Here is a 23,678-nt window from a genome sequence, read left to right as displayed (position 1 = left end):
CCACCTCACTTATCCGTTCTTCTGCCTCAGTTATTCTGCTCTTGATCCCATCTAGAGTATTTTTTATTTCATGTATTGTGTTTTTAATCGATGCTTGATTCATCTTTAGTTCTTCTAGGTCCTTGTTAACTGTTTCTTGCATTTTGTCTATTCTATTTCCAAGATTTTAGATCTTGGAAATAGAATCTTGGATCATCTTTACCATCATTATTTTGAATTCTTTTTCAGGTAGACTGCCTATTACCTCTTCATTTGTTAGGTCTGGTGGGTTTTTATCTTGCTCCTTCTCCTGCTGTGTGTTTTTCTGTCTTCTCATTTTGCTTATGTTACTGTGTTTGGGGTCTCCTTTTTGCAGGCTGCAGGTTCGTAGTTCCTGTTGTTTTTGGTGTCTGTCCCCAGTGGCTAAGGTTGGTTTAGTGGGTTGTGTAGGCTTCCTTGTGGAGGGGACTAGTGCCTGTGTTCTGGTGGATGAGGCTGGATCTTGTCTTTCTGGTGGGCAGGTCCACGTCTGGTGGTGTGTTTTGGGGTGTCTGCAGACTTTTTATGATTTTAGGCCACCTCTCTGCTAATGGGTGGCGTTGTGTTCCTGTCTTGCTAGTTGTTTGGCATAGGGTGTCCAGCACTGTAGCTTGCTGGTCGTTGAGTGAAGCAGGGTGCTGCTGTTGAGATGGAGATCTCTGGAAGATTTTCGCCGTTTGATATTATGTGGAGCTGGGAGGTCTCTTGTGGACCAGTGTCCTGAAGTTGGCTCTCCCACCTCAGAGGCACAGCACTGACTCCTGGCTCCTCAATTTGGGATGATTTGTTGTCTATTCATGTATTCCACAGATGCAGGATACATCAAGTTGATTGTGGAGCTTTAATCCGCTGCTTCTGAGGCTGCTGGGAGAGGTTTCCCTTTCTCTTCTTTGTTCTCACAGCTCCTGGGTCTCAGCTTTGGATTTGGCCCCGCCTCTGCGTGTAGGTTGCCGGAGGGCGTTTGTTCTTCGCTCAGACAGGACAGGGTTAAAGGAGCAGCCTCTTCGGGGACTCTGGCTCACTCTGGCCGGGCGGGAGGGAGGGGCACGGAGTGCGGGGCGAGCCTGCAGCGGCAGAGGTCGGCGTGACGTTGCACCAGCCCGAGGCGCGCCGTGCGTTCTCCCAGGGAAGCCGCCCCTGGATCCCGGGACCCCGGCAGTGGCGGGCTGCACAGGCTCCCGGAAGGGCGGTGTGGACAGTGACCAGCGCTCGCACACAGGCTTCTTGGCGGCGGCAGCAGCAGCCCCAGCATCCCACGCGCGTCACTGGGCTCCGCGCTTTCAGTTGCGACTCGCGCCCGTCTGTGGAGCCCCTTTAAGCAGCGCTCTTAATCTCCTCTCCTCGCGCACCAGGAAACCAAGAGGGAAGAAAAAGTCTCTTGCCTCCTCGGCAGCTCCAGAGTTTTCCCGGACTCCCTCCCGGCTAGCTGTGGCACATTAGCCCCCTTCAGGCTGAGTTCTCGCCGCCGGCCCCAGTCCTCTCCCTGCGCTCTGACCGAAGCCCGAGCCTTAGCTTCCAGCGCCGCCCGCCCCGACGGGCGAGCAGACAAGCCTCTCGGGCTGGTGAGTGCCGCTCGGTACCGATCCTCTGTGCGGGGATCTCTCCGCTTTGCCCTACCCAGGTATGTGGGGAGTTTCTTGCCTTTTGGAAGGTCTGGGGTCTTCTGCCAGCGTTCAGTAGGTGTTCTGTAGGAGTTGTTCCACGTGTAGGTGTATTTCTGGTGTATCCGTGGGGAGGAAGGTGATCTCTCAAGGATCTGCATTTCTAACAAGTTCCCAGGTGCTATTGATTATGCTATTTTAGGGATTTTGTGAGCCATTCATCTACACAAAATTTTCCTACTTCCTCATCTTCCTTTGACTCTTCAGTTACTTCAGTATGATTTTAATTTCATCATTCTACCCAGAGTGCTTTTTCTAACATCCTTCCTGATATTAATGTTGCCAAATCAAATGCATAATTTTCAGTTCCTTACCTTAGGTGACGTGTAGAAATCATTATGTAGTTGATTTCCCCTCCAGTTTAAGAAACTCTCTTTCTCTTTGGTCTGCAGACCTCCATCTTTCTCCCTCCTTTCTTCTTTTCTATCTCTGCATGCTCTCAGTCTCTCTCATCTCAAATCAAACTCTGTTAGAATTCAATCTGGGTCTTCTTCATATCTTACCTTACTCTCTGTTCCTCAGTGATCTAGTTACTCATGGCTGTATGCTAATAATGGCCAATTTTTGTCTTCAGCTCTGACCTTCCTTCTAAGCTCTATTATAATTTAACCAATTGATTTCCTGAATGAATTACAGGTATTTGGAATAATATATCCAAAATCAATCACCATGTTTAATAAATTCTAAGATGCATATTTTTATCATTTTAATATCTATGAATCTTACAGATTCCATGAAATAAAGTAACTGTTTTCTCTCCCTTACCTAATAAAAAGTGCTTCTTACTCTCATAAATGGTCTTTAATTCTGTTCAGTTGTTAATGCCAGAAACCTGGGAGTTATCCTTGATGCTTGTCCTTAACACTCTTATTTCTACCTCCAAAACATCTCTCAGTTCCCTTTCTTACCATGTCTATTACCATCACCTATGTTCAAGCCATAATCACCTGTTGCATGAGTTAGTGAAACTGGCTTAAAAAAAAAAAAGATTTATTTATTTATTTTTGGCTGCATTGGGTCTTTGTTGCTGTGCGCGGGCTTTCTCTAGTTGCAGCAAGCGGGGGCTACTCTTCATTGTGGTGCGTGGGCTTCTCATTGCGGTGGCTTCTCTTGTCACAGAGCACAAGAGGTGTGCGGGCTCTGTAGCTGTGGTGCATGGGCTTAGTTGCCTCGCAACATGTGGGATCTTCCCGGACCAGGGCTCAAACCCATGTCCCCTGAATTCACAGGCAGATTCTTAACCACTGCACCACCAGGAAAGTCCCACAACTGTCTTTTAACTCATGGTGTCTTCCAACCCAACCTGTCTTTAGTATTTAGATTCATCTTTTAAAAATGTAAATCAGTTCATGTATCTTGCTTAAAATCCTTCAGTGAATGAAATTCATAATATTTAAGATGGTATAAGAAGCCCTCTCTAAACTGGTCTATGTTGCCTCCCCAGTCTCATTTAGCACCATATTCTCCCTCAGTCTTTTTGGTTCAGACACACTGGTGTTCCATCAGTCTTTTTACAGTACCATCTTGTTACTTCTTCCTGAAATGCTCTTTCCTATGCTTTTCATCTGCCTTTATCTTTACCTGTACTTTAAGTCACATATTTCAGTTTTCATCTTAAACATCACTTTTTTTAGAGGTGTTTACTGACCCCCAAATCTAAATTAGATGTTATTATACTCTTTCAGTGTTTTGTACTCTCCTATATGACACTGATGATTTGTATATTGCATTTATCTCCATTCTGCTGCATGTCTCATTGTTTTACCCCTTATGCTAGACTTAGCACAATGCATAGCAAATGGAAGGTGTTTACTAAATATTTTTAAATAAATGAAAGTATGACTAGAGCTTAAAAGGACATGTGCACATATAGATGAAAAAATTCTTTTTCAAAGGTAAGGCAAATAAGGAGCACATAAGTTTGGGAAATGGATATTCATTCTTTTTTTTTTTTTTTAAATGGTTTGCTGTTTTTTTTTTTTGTTTAATTTATTTATTTTTTGTTTATTTTATTTTTGGCTGTGTTGGGTCTGCATTGCTGTGCGTGGCCTTTCTTTAGTTGCAGGGAGCAGGGGCTATTCTTCGTTGCGGTGCGTGGGCTTCTCGTGGCGGTGGCTTCCCTTGTTGCAGAGCATGGGCTCTAGGCACGCAGGCTCAGTAGTTGTGGCACACGGGCTTAGTTGCTCTGCAGCATATGGGATCTTCCCGGACCAGGGCTCGAACCCGTGTCCCCTGCATTGGCAGGCGGATTCTTAACCACTGCGCCACCAGGGAAGCCCTGGATATTCATTCTTAGGTGCCAATTTCATAAATTGTCTGAAAAAATTATTTTTAAAGAAAATTTATTTTTTAGGAGAATGCAATTTCTGAAAAAAAAACTTGAAAAATTGTTTCAAAGTAATATTAAGTAATTCAAGATATTTAAGGAAAGTTTATTTCTACTAATAGAAATTGAGTGAACCTGTTTTGTCATTTTCATATAATCTTTTGTGTAACCAATTCTTTTTTTTTAATCACTCAATATTTTTAGGTGGTTTCAGCATTATATATATCATACTACCTTCCAGAAACAACCTTTAAGTACTTCACTTTTCATTGTAGTGGTTATTAGCAAACCACTGTTTAATTTTTAAAATGTTCCTTAATCTTTGGAGAAAAAACTCATGTCTATAGGCCAGCATGAAAAAAATAGCACGAGTAACAGACCTAGCTGAAAGTCTTTTTCTTTTTCAGAATATATAATTTTTTTCATTTCTATTCCTGTTTATTATTAGCCTTTTCTCTTCTTGCAGCACTTTTGTCCTGTAGGGTCCGTCTAGAGTACATAAACTATATATTCTGTATTCTATAAATTTTAGTCATTTGAAATCTTAGCTTTCTCTTGGTAAATACAGTGAGTGCTACAGACAAATTTCTTAAAACCGGAGAGGATCACACAGTTTAAAATGTTTATTATGTCTTTGTCTGTCCTTTCTTTCGCCGTCTCCTTTACTTCCCTCTTTTGTCTGTCTGACTCTCACAGGAGACATGGATTACAACTGGTTGGACCATACGTCTTGGCATAGCAGTGAGGCATCCCCAATGTCTTTGGTGAGACATGTGGAGCCTTACTATTTAATTTCCGTTATCATTTCACTTTTCCTTTTTGATTTACACCTTTGCATGTTTTCTTTTTTGTATTTTTTTTTTTTTATCCCACACCTGTAGGGGACAGTCAAAAGGGAAAAAGAAAAACTAGTGAGCAGGCAGTTTTGTCGGACTCTAACACCAGGTCTGAGAGACAAAAGAAAATGATGTACTTTGGTGGCCACTCTTTGGAAGAGGATTTGGAATGGTCTGAGCCTCAGATTAAGGACTCTGGGGTAGATACGTGTAGTAGCACAACCCTTAACGAGGAGCATAGCCATAGTGATAAGGTACTGAGATTGTGGAGCCTGCCTTTTAACCTGCTCATTTGGTCTTCGTTTGCTCTCTGTCACTCATTCAAACAGAACATAATAAAAAGACAGGGCATTTCAAGGGTCAATGTAGCATTTCTTAAGGTGCAGAAAAGAAAAACAAAACCAAAACAAACTAACCAACCAAAATACTTCTTGCTTGCTTTGCTGTTTTTGTTTTTTGACGGCATACCAAAAAATAAGTAATTGAAAATAAAAATTAGGAACAAAGGAATGTTTTGTTTATGGTCGCATGAAAGAACTTTGTAATGTTATTATATACCACAAATATAAAGAATTTTTTTGGATTGGCTTATTTGATTGCTTGCATATATTTTCCTTGGGATGAAAATTAAATTATTAACAGTTTGAATCCCAGGCAAAAGGGAGATGATTGGGTCTGTTTGCACAGAAAAAGTTGTTTTTCTTTTTTCCCTTTCACTGTCATTTTGCTCTTTTGTTTTATTGTCATAGCATTTTAGTGTAGTATTAATTAGTATTAGAACCATTGCCATCTGCTTTGGTATTTATTATTTTGCTTTTACTATAGTGAGACTTTTGAAATCTTTTTACCATATAGATGTGATTTACTGGAACTTGTCTTTTGCCTGCTAAATTTTGCATGAAGGTGTGCATGTTACTTTCAGATAACTGTGATTACACAAATCATTTACTTTGTTATTTGATATATGATTCATAATGGAATGGTATCATGATTTATAAAAGGCTTGGTTCTGCCCTGAGATAAACTACTAATATTTTCAACGTTGTTTAACAATGGATACCATTGAATTATCAAATAAAATTAATTTGCTAAATAGATCAGAGACCTGAAAGAATCAAGGACCCTCCAAAAAGTGAGAAATATAATCTATCATCACCTTTGAATTAGGCCTGTTTCTCCCATGCACGTTCATTTGGAAAGTTACTGGAGCTTGTGTATTTTTAATAATTTTAATCTAGAAACCTACTTCAAGAAAGCCCTCATCACAGGTTCAAATTCATGTTTTAATATAGTGTGACCTTTTAACTTTTACTGTAAAAAGTCTTTCAAAGTCTTCCAAAATTGTTTGAAGATTAAATTATCATTTTTAAATGAGTTCGATTGCATAGAATTGCAGTCTCTTTTCTGCTTGTGAATTTTTAATCTTCAGTGTGTAGATAATTAGAGTTTGCATGTATTTTCAAGATTTCTCAGATTTTGTAGAACTATAGAACTTCCGTGTTGTGTCAGAACACTGTTAGATTTTGCAGTAACTGGATTTTGAAAAAACATGAGATTATTAAAATGAGGTTATAAACGTAATCTAGTAAACCCTTTTGATCAATGTTTTGAATAAAAACTGGTTTGTGTAATCATAACACTTTGGAAGTTGGAAGTGTAGAGAGATTGCACACTAAGGGGTCATTTATCATAAAATAACATTAATTTTGTGTTTATTGATGCAATATGTCAGCACCCTGTGACGTGGCAGCCATCTAAAGATGGAGATCGTTTAATTGGTCGCATTTTATTAAATAAGCGTTTAAAAGATGGAAGTGTACCTCGAGATTCAGGAGCAATGCTTGGCTTGAAGGTATGTGATGAAATATATGAGATGTTGCTCTATACTCATTTATAGATTTATCAGAAAAGCAAAAGACATAATAACCCTATACCAATTTAGTGGGGTTTTTTTCTATTTTCAAGAATTCCTAAATATTTGCACTCATTATCCAAAACCTTTTCATTTTCCAAGTATTATTTAAGAAGTTGCCATTATTCTACAATAATACTTATTTATATAATTTTGGAAAATAGAACTTGAGTTACATACTTGAGTTCTTCAAATTTATTTTACCTATAGTTTGTCCTTTAAGTCTATATATGTGTTTATATTCTTTTAAAATGATAGCTTTGTTCAATTATTAAATGTACATACTTGGGAAATACATGTATGTATTACATATTACATAGGAGTATAATTTTTGTATTAGAGTAGCAAAATGTGTGTGCGTTTGTGTGTATTTGTGTGTGTGTGTGTGTGAGAGAGAGAGAGAATACTGTTTGAAGTCTGGAAACTCAAAAATACTTATGTTAGGAGATTTAATATAAATATTGATTTATATTTTACTGTAAAATACCAGATAATTATTTGGTAAGTACACCAAAGAAAGCTCTGTTTATTTTTTGTGCATCTATAAGGTGAATTAAAAACTGAAATGCAAAGAGAGTAAATGTTTTAGATTTAAGCCATTGCTACAGAAGTAGTTGTGTAGATTCCAGTAAGTGAGAGATATTTGAAAACTTTGGTTGTAAATAAAATTGAGCATCACTTATTGGCTGGTTGCCATGCAGTTGGCACTCATCTGAGCACTTTATGTCTATCATATTATTAACATTCACAACAGATAAGAAATAAGCTTAGAGAGGTGTCATAACTTGCCCATGGTCTTAAAGATGGTGATGAAGGTGAGAATTAAATCCAGATCTGCCCAGTATACTGTTAGAGCAGTGTAGTGTAGAGGTTGAAAAGTCTTGGCTTGATTTCTAGTTATAGCATTACTAGCTACATGACATTAGGCAACTAAACCTCTCAGCCTCAGACTCCTCATCTGTACAATGGAGATAATAATACTTACTGAATTATTATCTAAAAAGACTAAATAAAGCAGTATACAAACATTTAGTACAGTGCCTAGCACTCTGAGATTTCAATAATAATATAATCAGTATAATAATTATTATTAAAGTTTATCAAGCCAAGAAACTTTAAAAATATTAACACAGGGGGCTTCCCTGGTGGCGCAGTGGTTGGGAGTCTGCCTGCCGATGCAGGGGACACGGGTTCGTGCCCCGGTCGGGAGGATCCCACATGCCACGAAGCGGCTGGGCCCGTGAGCCATGGCCGCTGGGCCTGCGCGTCCGGAGCCTGTGCTCCGCAACGGGAGAGGCCACAACAGTGAGAGGCCAGCGTACCGCAAAAACAAAAACAAAACAAAAAAACAAACAAACAAAAAGAAATATTAATAGGTATTTCAGCCCATAATATCTATATATATAATTTTCAGAACCAAACATAGGCATAATGAGTTAATATTAACTGAAATGCAACTGAGTGTAATTCACTGAAACTGGGGACTAAATACACGAAATAAGATAAATCCATGATTTTTGAATTCTGTATTCAGTCAATTTAGAAGAGGAAAAAAACTATTCTAGTCAATGAAGTTGGTTACTATTATTTGCTTAACTTGCTATAACGTTGATATATTGATTGAATGGCAGTTAATGAGAATCAGAGCATTAATTTTTAAGAGGCCAGTCTTATAGCTACACATATGACTTCACAGCATTATTGCTAACCTTTGTTTTTTTCTTTTTCTGAAAGATATGTATTAATAGAAATGTAAAAGCAGAAAAATTGGGATGCAGATGATCTAAAGTTTACATTAATTCTGATGAGATTAAGTATATTTTGTAACTTTCTCAGGAAAAATGCATCATCATGATCATCATGCACGTTATCAATATGCCCAAATATTACCAACTAATAAAATTTTTAGAAGATATGATAATATAATAAAAGTAACAAAATATATATTATGACATTTGACATCTATAACTAGAAATGTTAATATAATTATGTAGTACTGTAATAAGTTTTTAGAAATGACAAAAGTAAGAATTCTGTAATAAAGGCAAAAATTATAAATCGTTAAGTTGTTTCTAAGGTATGAATCATTTTCAACAAATAATTTATTATATGTTAAACATTTGGAATATGTAGAGTCTACACTTGGGACATGTACTCAGTTCCTATTAGTAACACTATATTATTTAAAAATTATTCTTAGCATATTAAACTATAGTTTCAAAACCTGCAATTGTCTAGTTAGTTTTTACTTGAATCTTCAGCTGTGTTCATTTGAACAATATGCTTGTTTTAACATTTTCTTCTTTTAAACAGGTTGTAGGAGGAAAGATGACTGAATCAGGTCGGCTCTGTGCATTTATTACCAAAGTTAAAAAAGGAAGTTTAGCTGATACTGTAGGACATCTTAGACCAGGTAGTTTTCAATCTTTGATTATTTACATTTAAACTGTTAAACTTAAGTAGTTATGAAAAATTTATCCTCATTTAGAAGTGACTTCACTGAAAATAAAAAGTTCATTTAACTTATATTAATCTTTATTCATTAATGGAAAGTTGTAACTACTAGTTCTTGAGTCACATTAGATAAAAATATTTTTATATTTACTGATCTTATTTTTTTGCTGATGGATATTCCTAGTCTGTATCTAGGATTAGATTAACCTAATTTGTTTCCCATAACCCTTCCTATTTCTTTTGAAGAACTTCCAATATAATTTAGGAAATAAACTTCATGGATAAATACATATTTCCTGAAATGTGTCACTCCTTATCTCTTTGATAATAGATACTATTGAAGAGATCCTTGAATGCCTTGGAGAGGATTCAGTAAGATGTTTAGTATTAAGCTTTTTACAAAAGTTTAGACAAGGTGCTCAGCTGCATGTATATTGAGAATCCTAGAATACAGAGTTATAAAATTTTCAAAGAGGCAACTTATCTTAATAGTTTCTAGAATTGGAATTTCTATTGAGAAATCACAGAGACAAGGGTGATGTCACCAAGTTGGAGACATAGGTTGTCCCCAACTTGCTTCCCCTTGCAAGAAAAACAGCTAACTATTCAGGGACAAGACACCATTGAGAAAATTCTAGAAATCACAGATACAACTTTTATGTAATCTTTTCCTCTGACCCTTCCTTGTCCTTTTGTGTGAAATACACTAATTATCCTGGTCATCAAATTTTATGCCACTGGAGCTGTTCTCAGTATGTTTCTTATTCCGTAAAGGAATTTTGTTCTACAAGATTAATCACAGTTTGAGACTGCTTTTGTTGCGAGTGCATTTTATGGGATTAGTTTTTCTTTCTAAGATTATCATTACTGACACACACTGTAGGTGATGAAGTATTAGAATGGAATGGAAGACTATTGCAAGGAGCCACATTTGAAGAAGTATATAACATCATCCTGGAATCCAAACCTGAACCACAAGTGGAGCTTGTTGTTTCAAGGCCTATTGGGTGAGTTGGTTTGAATATTTTATACATGTATAAAGTTGACTACTATTAAATAATTTGTAATGTGCAATCCAATAATGTCTGATTGCTTTATAAAACTAAATTATTTTGAGGACAATGCTTTTTTCTCCTTTACTAAAAATGCCTCACCAAAAATCATGACATCTCTTTATTGATCATGCCAGAATATACAGTTAATTACAAAAGAAGAAGGGATATTTAGGTGTATTATTTTTATTATCTTAGTTGCTCAGGAAATGGATAAAAGGATTAGTGGAAGGGGACTGTAGTAACAATTACTTTCAAGAGAAGTTTCATAAGCTATGGTTCTCTACATTGTAAATATGAGAATCAACTATATTCTATGAATTTTACATTTTTTTTCCAAAATGGAGATTTCGTATAAAAAAGAGAGGGCTTAAGGACATTCTATTACTAGATGGTGGCAACTGTTTAAAGAAAAACAACATCTTTAAGGTAACATAAAAAATAAGCAAATGTCAATTACTCTTTGACTTTTTAAGTTGCAGATAAATATAATCCTTTGTACTATGTGCCTTTTAAAAGTAATGAATCTGTCACATGAAATTATATCTATTTTTTATTTTGTCTTTTCATAGTTTTGTAATGTGGTAAAACTGTACTGTATCAGCTTAGGGTATTAATCAAATATATTTCTTGGTGTTAAAGGATGCTCTAATCATATTTTTGTTTAATGTCTTAAATATTTTTGATACAGTTTTCTGAATGAGCTTAACCATTAATATATACCCCTCCTGGCAAATCTCAAACAAAAATATACATACTTTTGGTGTAAATACAGTTACAAGGTAATTATGTTAAGTCCAATAAGAAACATGTTTGCATTTTTCTCAGTAGAATTATTATGTTTAAAAAATTTCAGTGACAATCTGAATATTTTAACTTTTGTTTTGGTGATATTTTATTTGAATTTCAATGTTCTGATTTGAACAACAGCAGGTAAAAGAGTAGAATATAATTAAAATATATCTATAAAACTTACCCTGTTGAATATAGAAATTTTTTAGAATGGATAATTGTGTAGTGAAGCACATAGGAAATAAAGTATATATTTTTACAAATCTGCTCTAAATGCATATGAGTTTTAATTCCTTTTAAGTAGTAGGGTTAGCCCAGAACACTTTTATTAGCAAAAAGTACTACGACTTATTTTTTTCCTTATTTATATAGTGCTGCTATAATACATAATTTTGTCCATTTTACATTGTCCTGTTATAATATAGTTTGATAATGATCAAAATAGCAGTTGCTACTATTTGTTGAAACAATTTCTTGTTTTTTTCTTTTTCTGTCATTTCAGAGATATACCTAGAATACCTGATAGCACACACGCACAACTGGAGTCCAGTAAGTTTCATTTATTTTAGAAGAAAATGTTATTAATAAAATCATTCATCATCAGGGGTCAAATGAAGTCTTTAATCTATTAATACAAAGTAAGAAATATAATAGTGTTGTTATCAAGTATGCAGTCATATAAAGATGGAAAATTTAGTATTATTTCATGTTATTGTGGAAAAAAGTATAAAAGTCTATAATATTTTAAAGATTTTTTTTAAACCACGCTGTCTTAACTACTATGTATTTTTAGATAGCCTTATTAAGATATACTACTATAAACTGAATTTAAAGTGCACAGTTAAGTAAGCTTTGATATACATGTGAATCCATTATCATCATAAAAAATAATGAACATATCATCACTCCCCAAAATTTCACTCCCTCCCCAAATTTCACCTAATTTTAAAATTTACTACTTTGTAAACTAATCCTCAGTAAATGAAGGGAATGCTTGGGACAATCTAGTGAATAATTACATATTCTAATTTATATTTTGAGAAAATGGGGTAATAATTCTGATTTAACAGAGTAGTAATGGAGCAATAGACATATAAGTTAAAATAACATTAAGTATATAGACACTTTTTATTACTTGTGTTTGAGTACTATTTCAGATACTAAGCAAATGAATTTTTTCCAGTGAATTAAGTTTGTTGATTAATTGAGAGTAAGGCATGTTGTGAAAGAAGAGAGGAGGAGGAGGGTTGCAGTTTGAAATACATTGATCAGGATAGACATTGAGAAGGAAGGATTGGAGCCAGATTTGAAAGAGTGGCGATCTGAGGGAAGAGCTCTCCAGGAACAGGGACGAGAGGTTCAACTCTAAGGCAGGAAAGATTACGTTGCATAGGATGTTTTTGAGGAGAAACTTATGTTTTAAAATCAGGCTACTACGTTGAAAATAGATTAAATGGAGCAGAGACACCAGTGAGAAGACTGTTTCAGTATTTGGTGAGATTGTGGTAATTTAGACCATGGTGGGTGCAGTGAAGGTGGTGAGAAGTGGTTGGATTCTCTATACACACAAGAATTGAGAATGTACTGTTAAAATAGATGTTATTTTTTTTTACACTTGTATTACAATTATGAGTATACATTTAAAAAAAATCTTTACCAGAGAGGTGAAATCCTTTTAGAATGGCATAGCTCTAAACTTTAAAATATGATTGTATGAACTATTTGATTTTGTACTTTTGGCTAGTTGCTAAATCATTTTATCCAAAATAATATCGTGATCACATAAAACTATAAGTACTAACATAATGATAATTATTATATATAATAATATTATCATCATAAGTGCCTGGAACTGTGCTAGATGTTGTACCTACACTATCCCACTTAGTTTTCACAGCAATCTATGAAGTAGGTAAAATTTTCATTCACTTACGTTATATCACTCAGATATTGTGTGAGCAGTGTGGAATCCTTTATCTTACTTATAGCGATTTGAAAAACCTCTAGGCTACATTTCCAAAATTGTTCCTGTAAGGACAGGGGTCCTTTCTCAAATTAGATTCAATTATTTATGCTTTAAAAGTTGAAGAATAGCTTTCTCCAAGGCCCAATTCTTAACCTTCTGTTTTTAGTTCCTCAGTAAATTTTTCTCTTCATATGGTTTTAATTGCCATATGACTCCTAAGTTTACATTATCAAAATGATCTATCATTGTCCCTTCATCCCTGGATGTTTAAAGAATATGTTCTAAGTGTCTTCCTGTTACTTGAAGCTTAGCATATAGAAAACTTGGCTTATTTCTTAGTATAAAGGCAACATTCTTTTCAGTTCTAAATACTATTTAAGGTTTCACCATTACTTCTGATCCCAAGGCTTGCAGTTTCCCCTTTCATTTTACACTATACTCTCTCTAGAAGTGAATTTTATCCATTTGGGCCTCCAGTTAGGGAGACACTTTACAGTTTAATTTCTAACACTAATTATCTACTCAACATTTGGTCCCATCCACATATCCTGTTACCTGCTTTGCATTTCCCCTCGGAGGTCTCTGAGGTGTCACAGGGTCACTGTGACAGGTTCCAAATTAACTTCTCCAGCCATTCCCTAACACACAGGACTTCTCCAGTGTTCTACAGCCCAGGGAATATCAGCACTGTCCTGTGCAGAGAACAAGACAGAAACATAGGGGACTTTCTTGTCTCCATATCTGGTTACAGGACTTGAAATCTTCATGTTTTCCCCCCCTTTTCGTTTATCTCTCATATCTAATTAGTTTCTGAGTCCTTATTTTCTAATTTTGTAATACTGCCTCAATTCTTTCTTTCCATTCCATTTTCTAGTCATTCCTGTTATTATTTTATTGAATTCCACTTGTTCTTAACTGTTTTCCATCTCACTCAATTCAGTCTACACTTTAAAAAATGGTAAAGACATCTTCCTCAAATGCAGTTTTTATTACCTTACTCATAAAAATTTAGCATGGATATTTTTTTAGTGCCAAAATTTGTAGAATTCCAGGCATTTAATTCTGTCAGTATCTCATTCGCCCCATTTTTATTCACTTTCCAATTTATTCCTTCCCCTCCATACAAATAAATTCGTACATATAACTTCTGGGTATTGAAGTTCTGCTTTTTCTGCTCTTCTGTATCTTTTTTTTCATAGCCCCTCACTTCCTTTTTGCCCATCTAATTTATTATATTATTCCAGATATGGTTAAAAATCACTTCCTGAAAACTTTTCACAGTTAGCATTCTAGTATTTATGGTTTTAACATTACAAGTTTAGACCATCTTTGAGTTGCTTTATTGATTTAGGTTTTGGTTTTTCCTCCCTAAGTTTCTATTTTAAATTTTTCCTGGTGTGTTATTGTAAGATATGAGTTTAGTACCCACAACAGATGAAGTAACTAAGTTCTGAGGTCTGTCTCTACTATAATTGGCACAGAAAATGGTTTACCCTTGGTCTTGAGAGAACCCCTAAGCTGCACTTATGCTTTAAAAAACCCCTCTAAGTATATCTGGAACATTGTGGCTAAGAAAATGATGTATATAATGGCATTTTGTGTGCATTAAAAATAAAAGATACATGGTAAAGATTATTAAATACTAATGAAGAGCCATTGTTGTTATTCTTTATGTATAATTACCATTTCAGGTTCTAGCTCATTTGAATCTCAAAAAATGGATCGTCCTTCTATTTCTGTTACGTCTCCCATGAGTCCTGGCATGTTGAGGGATGTTCCACAGTTCTTATCTGGACAACTTTCAGTATGTAATCACTAGATTAATTTCTCTTTTTGGAATATCAAGTAGTGTTTTTACTATATGATGGTATTTTTTTTGTAAACCAAGTTCTATTTAGAATATAATTGTGCTTTTAACCATCAACTTTCTCATTCTTAGTAATTTTAATTAACTTAAATTTAATTATAATTATCTAGCAGAGTGCTTTCTTTATTAGAGTTAGATTTTCTGGAATTTAATGAGAATTAGAATTTGTGCTGCTATCTAAAACCTTTTTCACCTTAGTAATATTATTCCAAAATTCAAGGTCATGATTTTTGCTCAACTAAGTAAATGGGGAAATATATAATAGATTACTGAGCATATCAGGTAGATTTCATATTAAGTGATCCCTAATTTGAACATTTTATAATAAAAGTTAAAAATTCAGTTAACCGTCATATACCCATATTAGAAGAGCTTTGCAAATTCAGGCTCTCACATTTTATTAATTTCTAAAATTTGAAATATTAAAATTTATCTAGCTATATTTTAGAAACAAACAGGTTAGTATTGACACTAATTCTGTTGAGTTACTAAACAAAATTTTATAAGTATTAAAAACTGTTTAGATTCTCAAAATTCAGACATTGAATTTTGGATAATTGTTAATGTTATAGTTAAAAACTCAACTATTCTTGGGCTGATATTTTAAGAGGAATTTCTAGCTTTTTGTTAAATCAGGTACAAAATTTCTCCTTTTATTTTCTGGAGGAAGGAGAAGTGTTTGATTTTTCTGAAGAATTTTCATTAATTAAATGGAGATACAGGAAGTATAAGCTGAATTAACATAGTAAAAGTCGTTAGACACATCTGTTCTGGGACTACTTTGATCACAAAAGTGGTAATAACAGAAAAGCTATGTAAGAAAGAAGATGAGATACTATTAGGAGATTGTAAATGTCTTACTAAAATGAATTTCTTCTCTTTATTATTTTCTTTTCCTTTCTCTTTCATAAACAGAGTGAACTTTTTCATTTGAGGACAGTGGTGTTTTTTCCATTTTCCACAATAAGTAGCATCCTTTTACTTATTCTCTTACATATATTGACAGCACAGATGTTGTCATTTATGGTTACGAATATATGTGTATTTTCTTCCACCATTTTAGAAAGTGCTAATAAATGTTAGCTTCTTTATTTTTAATTGTGGCTCCCTTTAAATATTCCACCTATAAATAATGCTCTGGGTGGCTGATGATGCCAGTATATAAATAAATCTGTGTGTGTGTGTGTGTGTGTGTGTGTGTGTAATTGGCTTCAGTTGGTGGATGAGGGAGCAGAAGTTAGACTTCCATAATAAGTAAGTACCACTTTGTTTCTTCTTTTGAAATCCCAAGGCTGTATTAGAAATCGGACTAGGAGGGGAGATTGAGGAGGATAGTGCAGGCATTTAGACAGATTTCAAATTCAACTACTTTTCCTCATGGTTCAAAGTGAATATGGTAGAAAGGTAAGACTGTTAAATATTTGGGGGAAATATAAACTTAAAAGTATGTAATATTTGTATTTATAAGTGATGTTGGTTTAAAATCCATATAACTGTAATTTAAAATGAGTACCATTTTATCAATTTTTATGACTCAGAAGGAGTATGTTCCAGCAAGATAATGTTTATAAATATAATACATATTTGTTTTGGTAAATCTAGAAAGCACAGATAAATAAATAAAAAATAAAAATCACCTGTAATCTTGCCACTAAAACATAAACATACATATAAAGTTTTAAACAAAACTGTAATAAATCTGTGTATACTATTTTGAAACTTGCTTTTTCACTAGTAATATATTGTGTACTTTTCCTTTAAACATTTTTCTTTAAAAATTCCTCCTAAAATGATTTTAATAGATATCTAATACTCCATTTTAACTTAATTTGCTATTATAGGATATCTTGCTTGTTTCTAATTTATAGTATTTTAAATAATGATACCATGGAAATCCTTGAATATAAATCTTGCATATTTTGTTAGGACAAAATTCCTTTGTCAGGATAACTTTTCCAGATGTAACAATATGGAAGAAAAAAAAGTTTTAAGATTCTTGAAATCTTTTACCAAAATTTTTCTCCAAAATATTTTTACCAAATTAAGCTACAATTATCAATTCAAGTAATGTATTTTAAGATCTATCCCCAGGTCAGTCATAATCCTAGTAGCTGAGAATACAACAGTGAACAGATAGCCATGGATTTTACCTTCATGAAACTTAATTTTATGTTCATTCTTTGCATGCAGCAAGACATAAGCAAGATACCCTTTTGGATATCGTATTTTCCTTTATATTTAACCCCATTTCTGCCAACTGGAGACAATTTTGGTTTGCTCTAGTGTTGTAGAGGTTGAGAAAATATTTGTCCACAAATATCATCCTTTGAGGAAACTTGTAGGAAGTCACAAGGCAACATTATGATTCCTTTATCCTTCTATTCTACCTTTGGGTATTTTTGCTTTTGGTGAGATTTTACCTGGGCCCATTTAGCTCACTTACAAAATCATGACGTTACTAATGCCTGACAACAAAGATAATTTGTATATTATGTGAGCCGACATTCCTAATATATTTATGTCAGTTCACAGACTGATATTTTCTCAAATATATAATATACATATAATGCAAATTGTTATTTAAATTTTCATGCACAAGGCTGTTGATGACTTAAAAAAATTATTCCATTTATTTCTTTTCCATGCTTGAATTGTGCTGCTACTTGTTATTATTCTAGGGCATAACTCTGAAAGTGCCATTAATGTATTTGGTGAGAAAATTAGTATGAGTTCAGGTTTATGACACCTGGACTGTATATTAGCCTTTCAGTGTCAGCACTCCCTTATTTTGATTCTTTTTAAAATTTGTGTTCTAACATAATTTAGCAGTTTTCTTGTTTGGAGGATTACTTTTGTAATTCTCTCAATATTTTAAAATTAATTTACAGCCTTTGACTAATTTTTTGATAGAGTGCTAAAATAAGATATAGCCTTTAACTATTTTCAAAGTGAGGAATGGCTCAGAATTCTTTCTTTCTATAGGAACACATTAATTCTTATTGACAAACATATTTTATTTTACTTCAGGGTCTATGGCTGACTTATGGTTGAAATGTTTCCCTAAGTTACATGGTTTTAATATTTTTCTGACTCCACTTTTAGTGATGAGCTTGTAAATATTGTACATATCCATTTTATATTCCCATTTAAAGGGAATAAGTCACTGAAGAATAGGCATGGGTCCTTTATATCTACTTAGAAACTCGATAGTCTTTTTAAAACTTTCTGTAAATGAAAGGTTTTTCTTTGAGCTTTTATCTTTTATATGTCATGGTTACAACCTTGTTATTTTAGAAGCATTGCATAAAAGGAATGCCCTGAAGTTAGTAGTGCTGTATAAACTAGGAAGGACATTAAAAATACAAAATAAATTGTGGTGTACAAATTCAAATTCTTCATTTGTGTGAGGCTGAATTGTTATAGATATTATCAGATATTTCATGCTTAAAATAAATGCATTAATATTAATTACAAATTGCAGTGAGATACATAATGCTTCACCATTTCTTTATGAAATATCTAGAATCTGAAGAGATAGAAAGCAGCTTAGTAGTTGCCAGAAATTGGGGCAATGGGGAAATGGGGAGTGACTGATTACTTAATAGGTACAGGATATTCTTCTGCTATGATAAAAAAGTTTTGAAACTAGAGGGAGGTGGTGGTGACACAGCATTGTGGATGCACTAAATGCCACTGAATTGTACACTTTAAAATGGTTAATTGCGTGTTATTTTAGCGTCACCTCAATTTAAAATAAGCTGAAAAAACAAATTGTGTTTACGTAGCCAAGTTTAATGTATAAGCTTACAGGTGAAGGTTAGGTTTAAACCGGCACAGATTTTAGACAATTGATTTCAAAAAATCTGTGAGTTGCTCATTTGAGGTCATTTTAGAAGATGCAAAAATGTTTACCTTAAAGGATTACTTTCTTTCAAAGTACTATTTCTTTCAAAGTAAATCTTTTAGTTATAAAGTAATATTTACTGGCAAAAACCTTTCATTACCTTGATATTTTTGGTCTAAAACAGGTAGGACAGGTGAGAAGGCAAGAAAAATAAGATCTTTTTCTAAATTGAGTGACTTGTTTGTCCTTTTCTTCAGCATGCCTAGTTAATCTCTATGAATTTCATATATCCCTTACCCATTGGCTAGAGAATTATCCATCTAGGGTTATACAGACAGATATCAGTAACACTCCATATCTAAACATTCCTTTCTTCCTTTGGAAATGTCTCCACACAAAAAGGAAGACATCTTAGACTTGAGACCGTCTTGGTTTTTGCAGAGAAAGATGACTCATGATTGAATGATAGTCTGCTTTTAAGGTTTGCTTTCTTTTGGGTTTTAGATTTATGTCTTAAACTATCTTCAGGGTCTGTCTGAAGATCGTTGAATTCGACAACAGTCCTCCTAGTAGCAGTGGAAAAGTCTGAAGCCTTTTAATTTTTACAGCTGTTAATTAAACAAGAGAGACATCCATGAGAAATGCGAGGAATGGGATGGAATCTTGGTGAAAGAATAAAGATTAAATGCCCTGAAATCCATTCCCAAACACAGAGACTTGCATCTGATTTTGTTCCTCTTTTAACTGTTAACATGCCTTAATAAAGGCACAACATTCAGATGATTGTGGTATCTTTGGAAACTGTTTCAAAATGAAAACAAAATAAGTTAGAAGATGAAAAAAAAAAGAAATCTGATTTTATTCTAAGAATTTGAAATAGAATGATTTAGTCAGAACTGAGCTTTATTTTCTTTCTTTTTAAAAAAATTTTGGCTGCGCTGGGTCTTTGTTGCAGTGTGCGGGCTCTGTTGCGGTGCGTGGGCTTCTCTAGTTGTGATGTGCAGGCTTCTCTAGTTGCAGCGCGTGGGCTCTAGAGCGCGCAGGATCAGTAGCTGCAGTGCAGGGGCTTAGTTGCCCAGCGGCATGTGGGATCTTAGTTCCCGGACCAAGGATCAAACCCGCGTCCCCTGCATTGGAAGGCAAATTCTTAACCACTGGACCACCAGAGAAGTCCCAGGGTTTTATTTTCTACCTTTACAATATCTTACTTTTTGGTTGGGTGTGAGCAAGTCTATCTAGTCTTTTTAAAATGTCTCTGTTTCCTCATCTGCATATTGGAGATAACAGCAACTACCTCCCAGCATTGTTAGAGGGAATAAACTTGCAGTAACTGTCAGTAAAGGTTTAAAAAAATATGAAGAACTGTATAAATAAAAAGAAATGTGATATTATTGTCATTAATAAGTATGATTAGCTCTAAACAGTGTTATCTCAGGTGGTACACAATAAATGTCTGAAAATGATGTTTAAATACTAGAGCCTGTTATAGATTCTTAAAGTATGAATCAACTAATTATTCCAGTGTGTTCCAGCACACTCTTTATCTTTCTGTGTTTATTCTTTTAAGAAATGCTAAAGCCAACTTGGCTAATGTTTTTTAGACTTTTATTAGCCATATTATCCCTTTGGAAAGTTACATGTATGTCCCTTTGGAAACATTACTTCTACAGATGACTTTTCACTAATAATTCTATAATGTATTTTCATCTGACTTCATCTTGGACTATGATTTTTTTCTATGTTGTGTGTTCAAGGGTGAAACCTGAAATATGTTGACTTTGTATTATGTTTACACTCATTCTTTCAGAATATATTAGCCCGAATCTGTTATTTTACGCTCAGTCTTAATTCCTGTTATGTTGATTACATTTAAAAATCTGATTTAAATCTTCTAAGATTTTATATAGTTTTTATCTATTTAAGCATTTTGGGAAAATTAATTTATTCATTACATTGAACTACTTAATTTAGATATATATTGTCATGGAAAAATGTACTTAAAGGATAGTTGTATGTGTTTTTTACTTTTGGTCTTTTAGTTCCAGCGTGTTGTCCTTTTTGGTTTTGTTTTATTGCTTTTTTCTTTAATTTTGCTTACCAGAGCCAAAGCCTTAGTAGAAGAACAACGCCTTTTGTTCCTAGGGTTCAGGTAAAGGCCTTGTCTGCCTGATAGAAACTAAAGTTGTGTTTTAACCCTTATTTGTATGTTTTTGGAAAATGCGTAGTAGGAAAACTTTTTTTGGTGTGTTTCTCCAAACCATATTATTGACTTTCAAATCATTTTATGAGCCAGCTTGTAAAATTCTGCATGGGGATTAAAATACAATAAAAATTTAAAGAGACAATATTTGTTAGTGGCTTTATATGATGGACTGAATACTGAAACTCATAGGTTTCTGGTTGGCATTTAATGTAGATTCTACTTACATTGGTAATATTGACAGAAATAGCTGATTTGATACTGTTGATATTTTCCTTTATTACACTAAGGTTGCTGTCTCTTTAAATCATTCATTATATCACTTAACATCTACATTCTCTTGCATTTTCCAAGCAATGACTCCTTGAGGAGATCGGCAAATAAATTTGTACCTTATCTAAAATATGAATTTTATGCATATTATATACAAGGTTCAACTTTTGGAAAGTATATTATTTTGAAAGAACAAAAATCACAATCCAAATAAAATATGTTGGGTTTATTTTGTTTACATTTCATAATTGTAATTCCATTTAATTTTACTGTAATACTTGGGTACAAGTTGTTTGCCTCTTTTCATTAGGAAACCCTTATATGGTAAAGTAATGTCAACAAAGTTTTTTTTTTTTTTAAGTAGTATTATGCTTTCCTTACTTTGCTGCATGTTTTTTTTTGGTTGTTGCTGTTGTTGGTTTTTAATACTAATTTAGTTTAAATTTAAAAAATTGGAGTTGTTCTAGTTAACACTATGTAGTGTAAAATATTTACTTAGACTTATGTTCTGCTTGGGAAATTTAAAAGTGGTTACATGGAAGTTGTATTAAAGCAATTAAAATGATATCAAGATTTTTATTAATGAAAATGAGGTAAAATAAGAAGTATATCATATCTAGAATTGTGGAAACACACTTGTTTTATTTTGAAGAATCAACAGATATATTCTAATCATTCATTTAAAAAACACAGAGAAGATATTTAGGAATGTGATAAAGAATCTAGCAAATAAAATAATTCTTTTTTGATAGTTTGAAGTGGATATCTATTAAAAACTTCAATGCAAGTCCTGTAATATAAAATGAAAATTAAGGCTATTGATCAAATGCCCCGTTTGACAGTTTATTAAAAGGTATAATTCTGGTAAAAAACTCAGTAAAATTAAAGTGTGCCTGTTTCATATCTATATTATTTTAATATTTATATATTTGTAAAGTATTATTTAATAAAACATAAAACATAAAGTATTAATATGAAAATATGAAAGCCATATGCCTAATATCTGTTTGTGTGAGAAATGAATATTATTAATTAGTGATCTTTTTGGTTTTCCATGGCATAAGAAAATCTAAAAATAATACTATTTACCAGGCAGTTGAAACATATATCTTAAATGTTTATCTGGAATGATTTTAAAGAAGCAAAAATATTGCCCGTGGAAATGACGGCAAAGGTAGTCTCAATCCCTGAAAAAAAAAAAAACCTCACAGAAATCAATAATTTGCTCCAATAACTATGAGCTTAGTCTAATAATACTTTTTTCTTTGTTTTTTAAATGTACTGTTTATTGGAAAACAATTTTTTAGCCTTTCAGAAGTTTTTTAATATCATGGAAAATAAAGCCATAAGGTTTTTTATTGATATAGAAAATAAAGAATATTAGAATTTAATGTGGTTTTGCTCACAAATGTAGAGGAACCATGGTGCTCTCTGACAACACCTGTTTGATCTCATACATGAGACACTCTAGTATTTCTTACTTTTTTCCCCCCCTCATATCTTTTGCAAGAATGGTCTCTTTTTTCCATTTATCCTCATCTGTATCTTTGTTCTACTATTGTCAGGCAAGCAAATATTTGAACTTTTTTTTCTTTTTTTATAGTAATTAAAAAATTTTTATATTGGAGTATAGTTTACAATGTTGTGTTAGTTTCAGGTGTTGAACTTTTTTTTCTGTTTAAATGTCAGAGGCTTTTTTTTCAGGCTATTGGTCCCCTAGTCTAAGGCAGTGGTTCTCAAGCTTTAATGGCAATGAGAATCACTGGGAGCACTTGTTAAAATGCAAATTCCCTGGGCCCCATTCTGATTCAGTAAGTGAAAGGTGGGCCACAGGAATTTGTAACTTTCCAGATAATACTGTTGCAGGAGTTTTGTGAACCACAGTTTAAGAAACACTTGTCTAGAGTCTGTACTTATCAACTCGATTCAGAAAACTTTTTGTTACACAGACTCAGGATAATACCTGCGTTAAACATAAGGGCTTAACATAAAGAGAAGCAATAATCATTTTTAAAATTTAAATGTTTGAGGACTAATTCCATTTGACCAAAAAGAAAAGCGTATAAATAATTTTATATACTCTTCTGGGCCATTAGTCTTCTGACTTAAAAATCTTGCTCGGCCTCTCATTCTCTAAGATATGAAGTGAGGGACTCAACAAAGCCATGTTAGAATTGGAACTGAACTACTGATATATCATATATACATATATTTATTTGTATGATTTTTATGTAGATGGTCTATATTTATTTATATATCCTGGAGCCTGGCCTAGAGCTGACTGTCTGCTTTGGAGAAGAGAGGAAGGGACTGACATGAGATGTATATTTAAGTTTTTAAACTACCACAAACATTGTAAATCCAAGTTAAAAGAAAAAAATCAAACCATTGGATACACACACACACACACACACACACACATATATACACATATAAAATGAAAAATATATATTACCTAAATAGAACTTTTTCCCAAA

The 23,678-nt window shown here is 33.6% G+C and overlaps 1 protein-coding gene across 8 annotated transcripts in view; it reads left to right on the top strand.

Annotated features, from left to right (window-relative positions):
* Positions 1-23,678, top strand: part of RIMS2 (regulating synaptic membrane exocytosis 2) — a 587,388-nt gene that overhangs the window by 311,699 nt on the left and 252,011 nt on the right. For 4 of the 8 annotated variants that reach the window (XM_082600831.1, XM_082600833.1, XM_082600830.1 and 1 more), the window contains 6 exons: positions 4,887-5,095; positions 6,574-6,693; positions 9,067-9,166; positions 10,091-10,214; positions 11,554-11,600; positions 14,709-14,821. In XM_082600831.1, the coding sequence (XP_082456957.1) occupies positions 4,887-5,095; positions 6,574-6,693; positions 9,067-9,166; positions 10,091-10,214; positions 11,554-11,600; positions 14,709-14,821 (713 nt within the window). Of the gene's footprint in view, positions 1-4,701; positions 4,770-4,886; positions 5,096-6,573; positions 6,694-9,066; positions 9,167-10,090; positions 10,215-11,553; positions 11,601-14,708; positions 14,822-20,829; positions 20,878-23,678 lie in introns of all 8 variants that reach the window. The other 4 variants (XM_082600834.1, XM_082600836.1, XM_082600832.1 and 1 more) reach the window with 2 other exon arrangements.

This window comes from Mesoplodon mirus (genome assembly GCF_964341445.2).
Source record: "Mesoplodon mirus genome assembly, chromosome: 16".
Classification (NCBI taxonomy): domain Eukaryota; kingdom Metazoa; phylum Chordata; class Mammalia; order Artiodactyla; family Ziphiidae; genus Mesoplodon; species Mesoplodon mirus.
The sequence above is the reverse complement of the archived record's forward strand: the minus strand, read 5'-3'. Positions and strand labels throughout refer to the sequence as shown.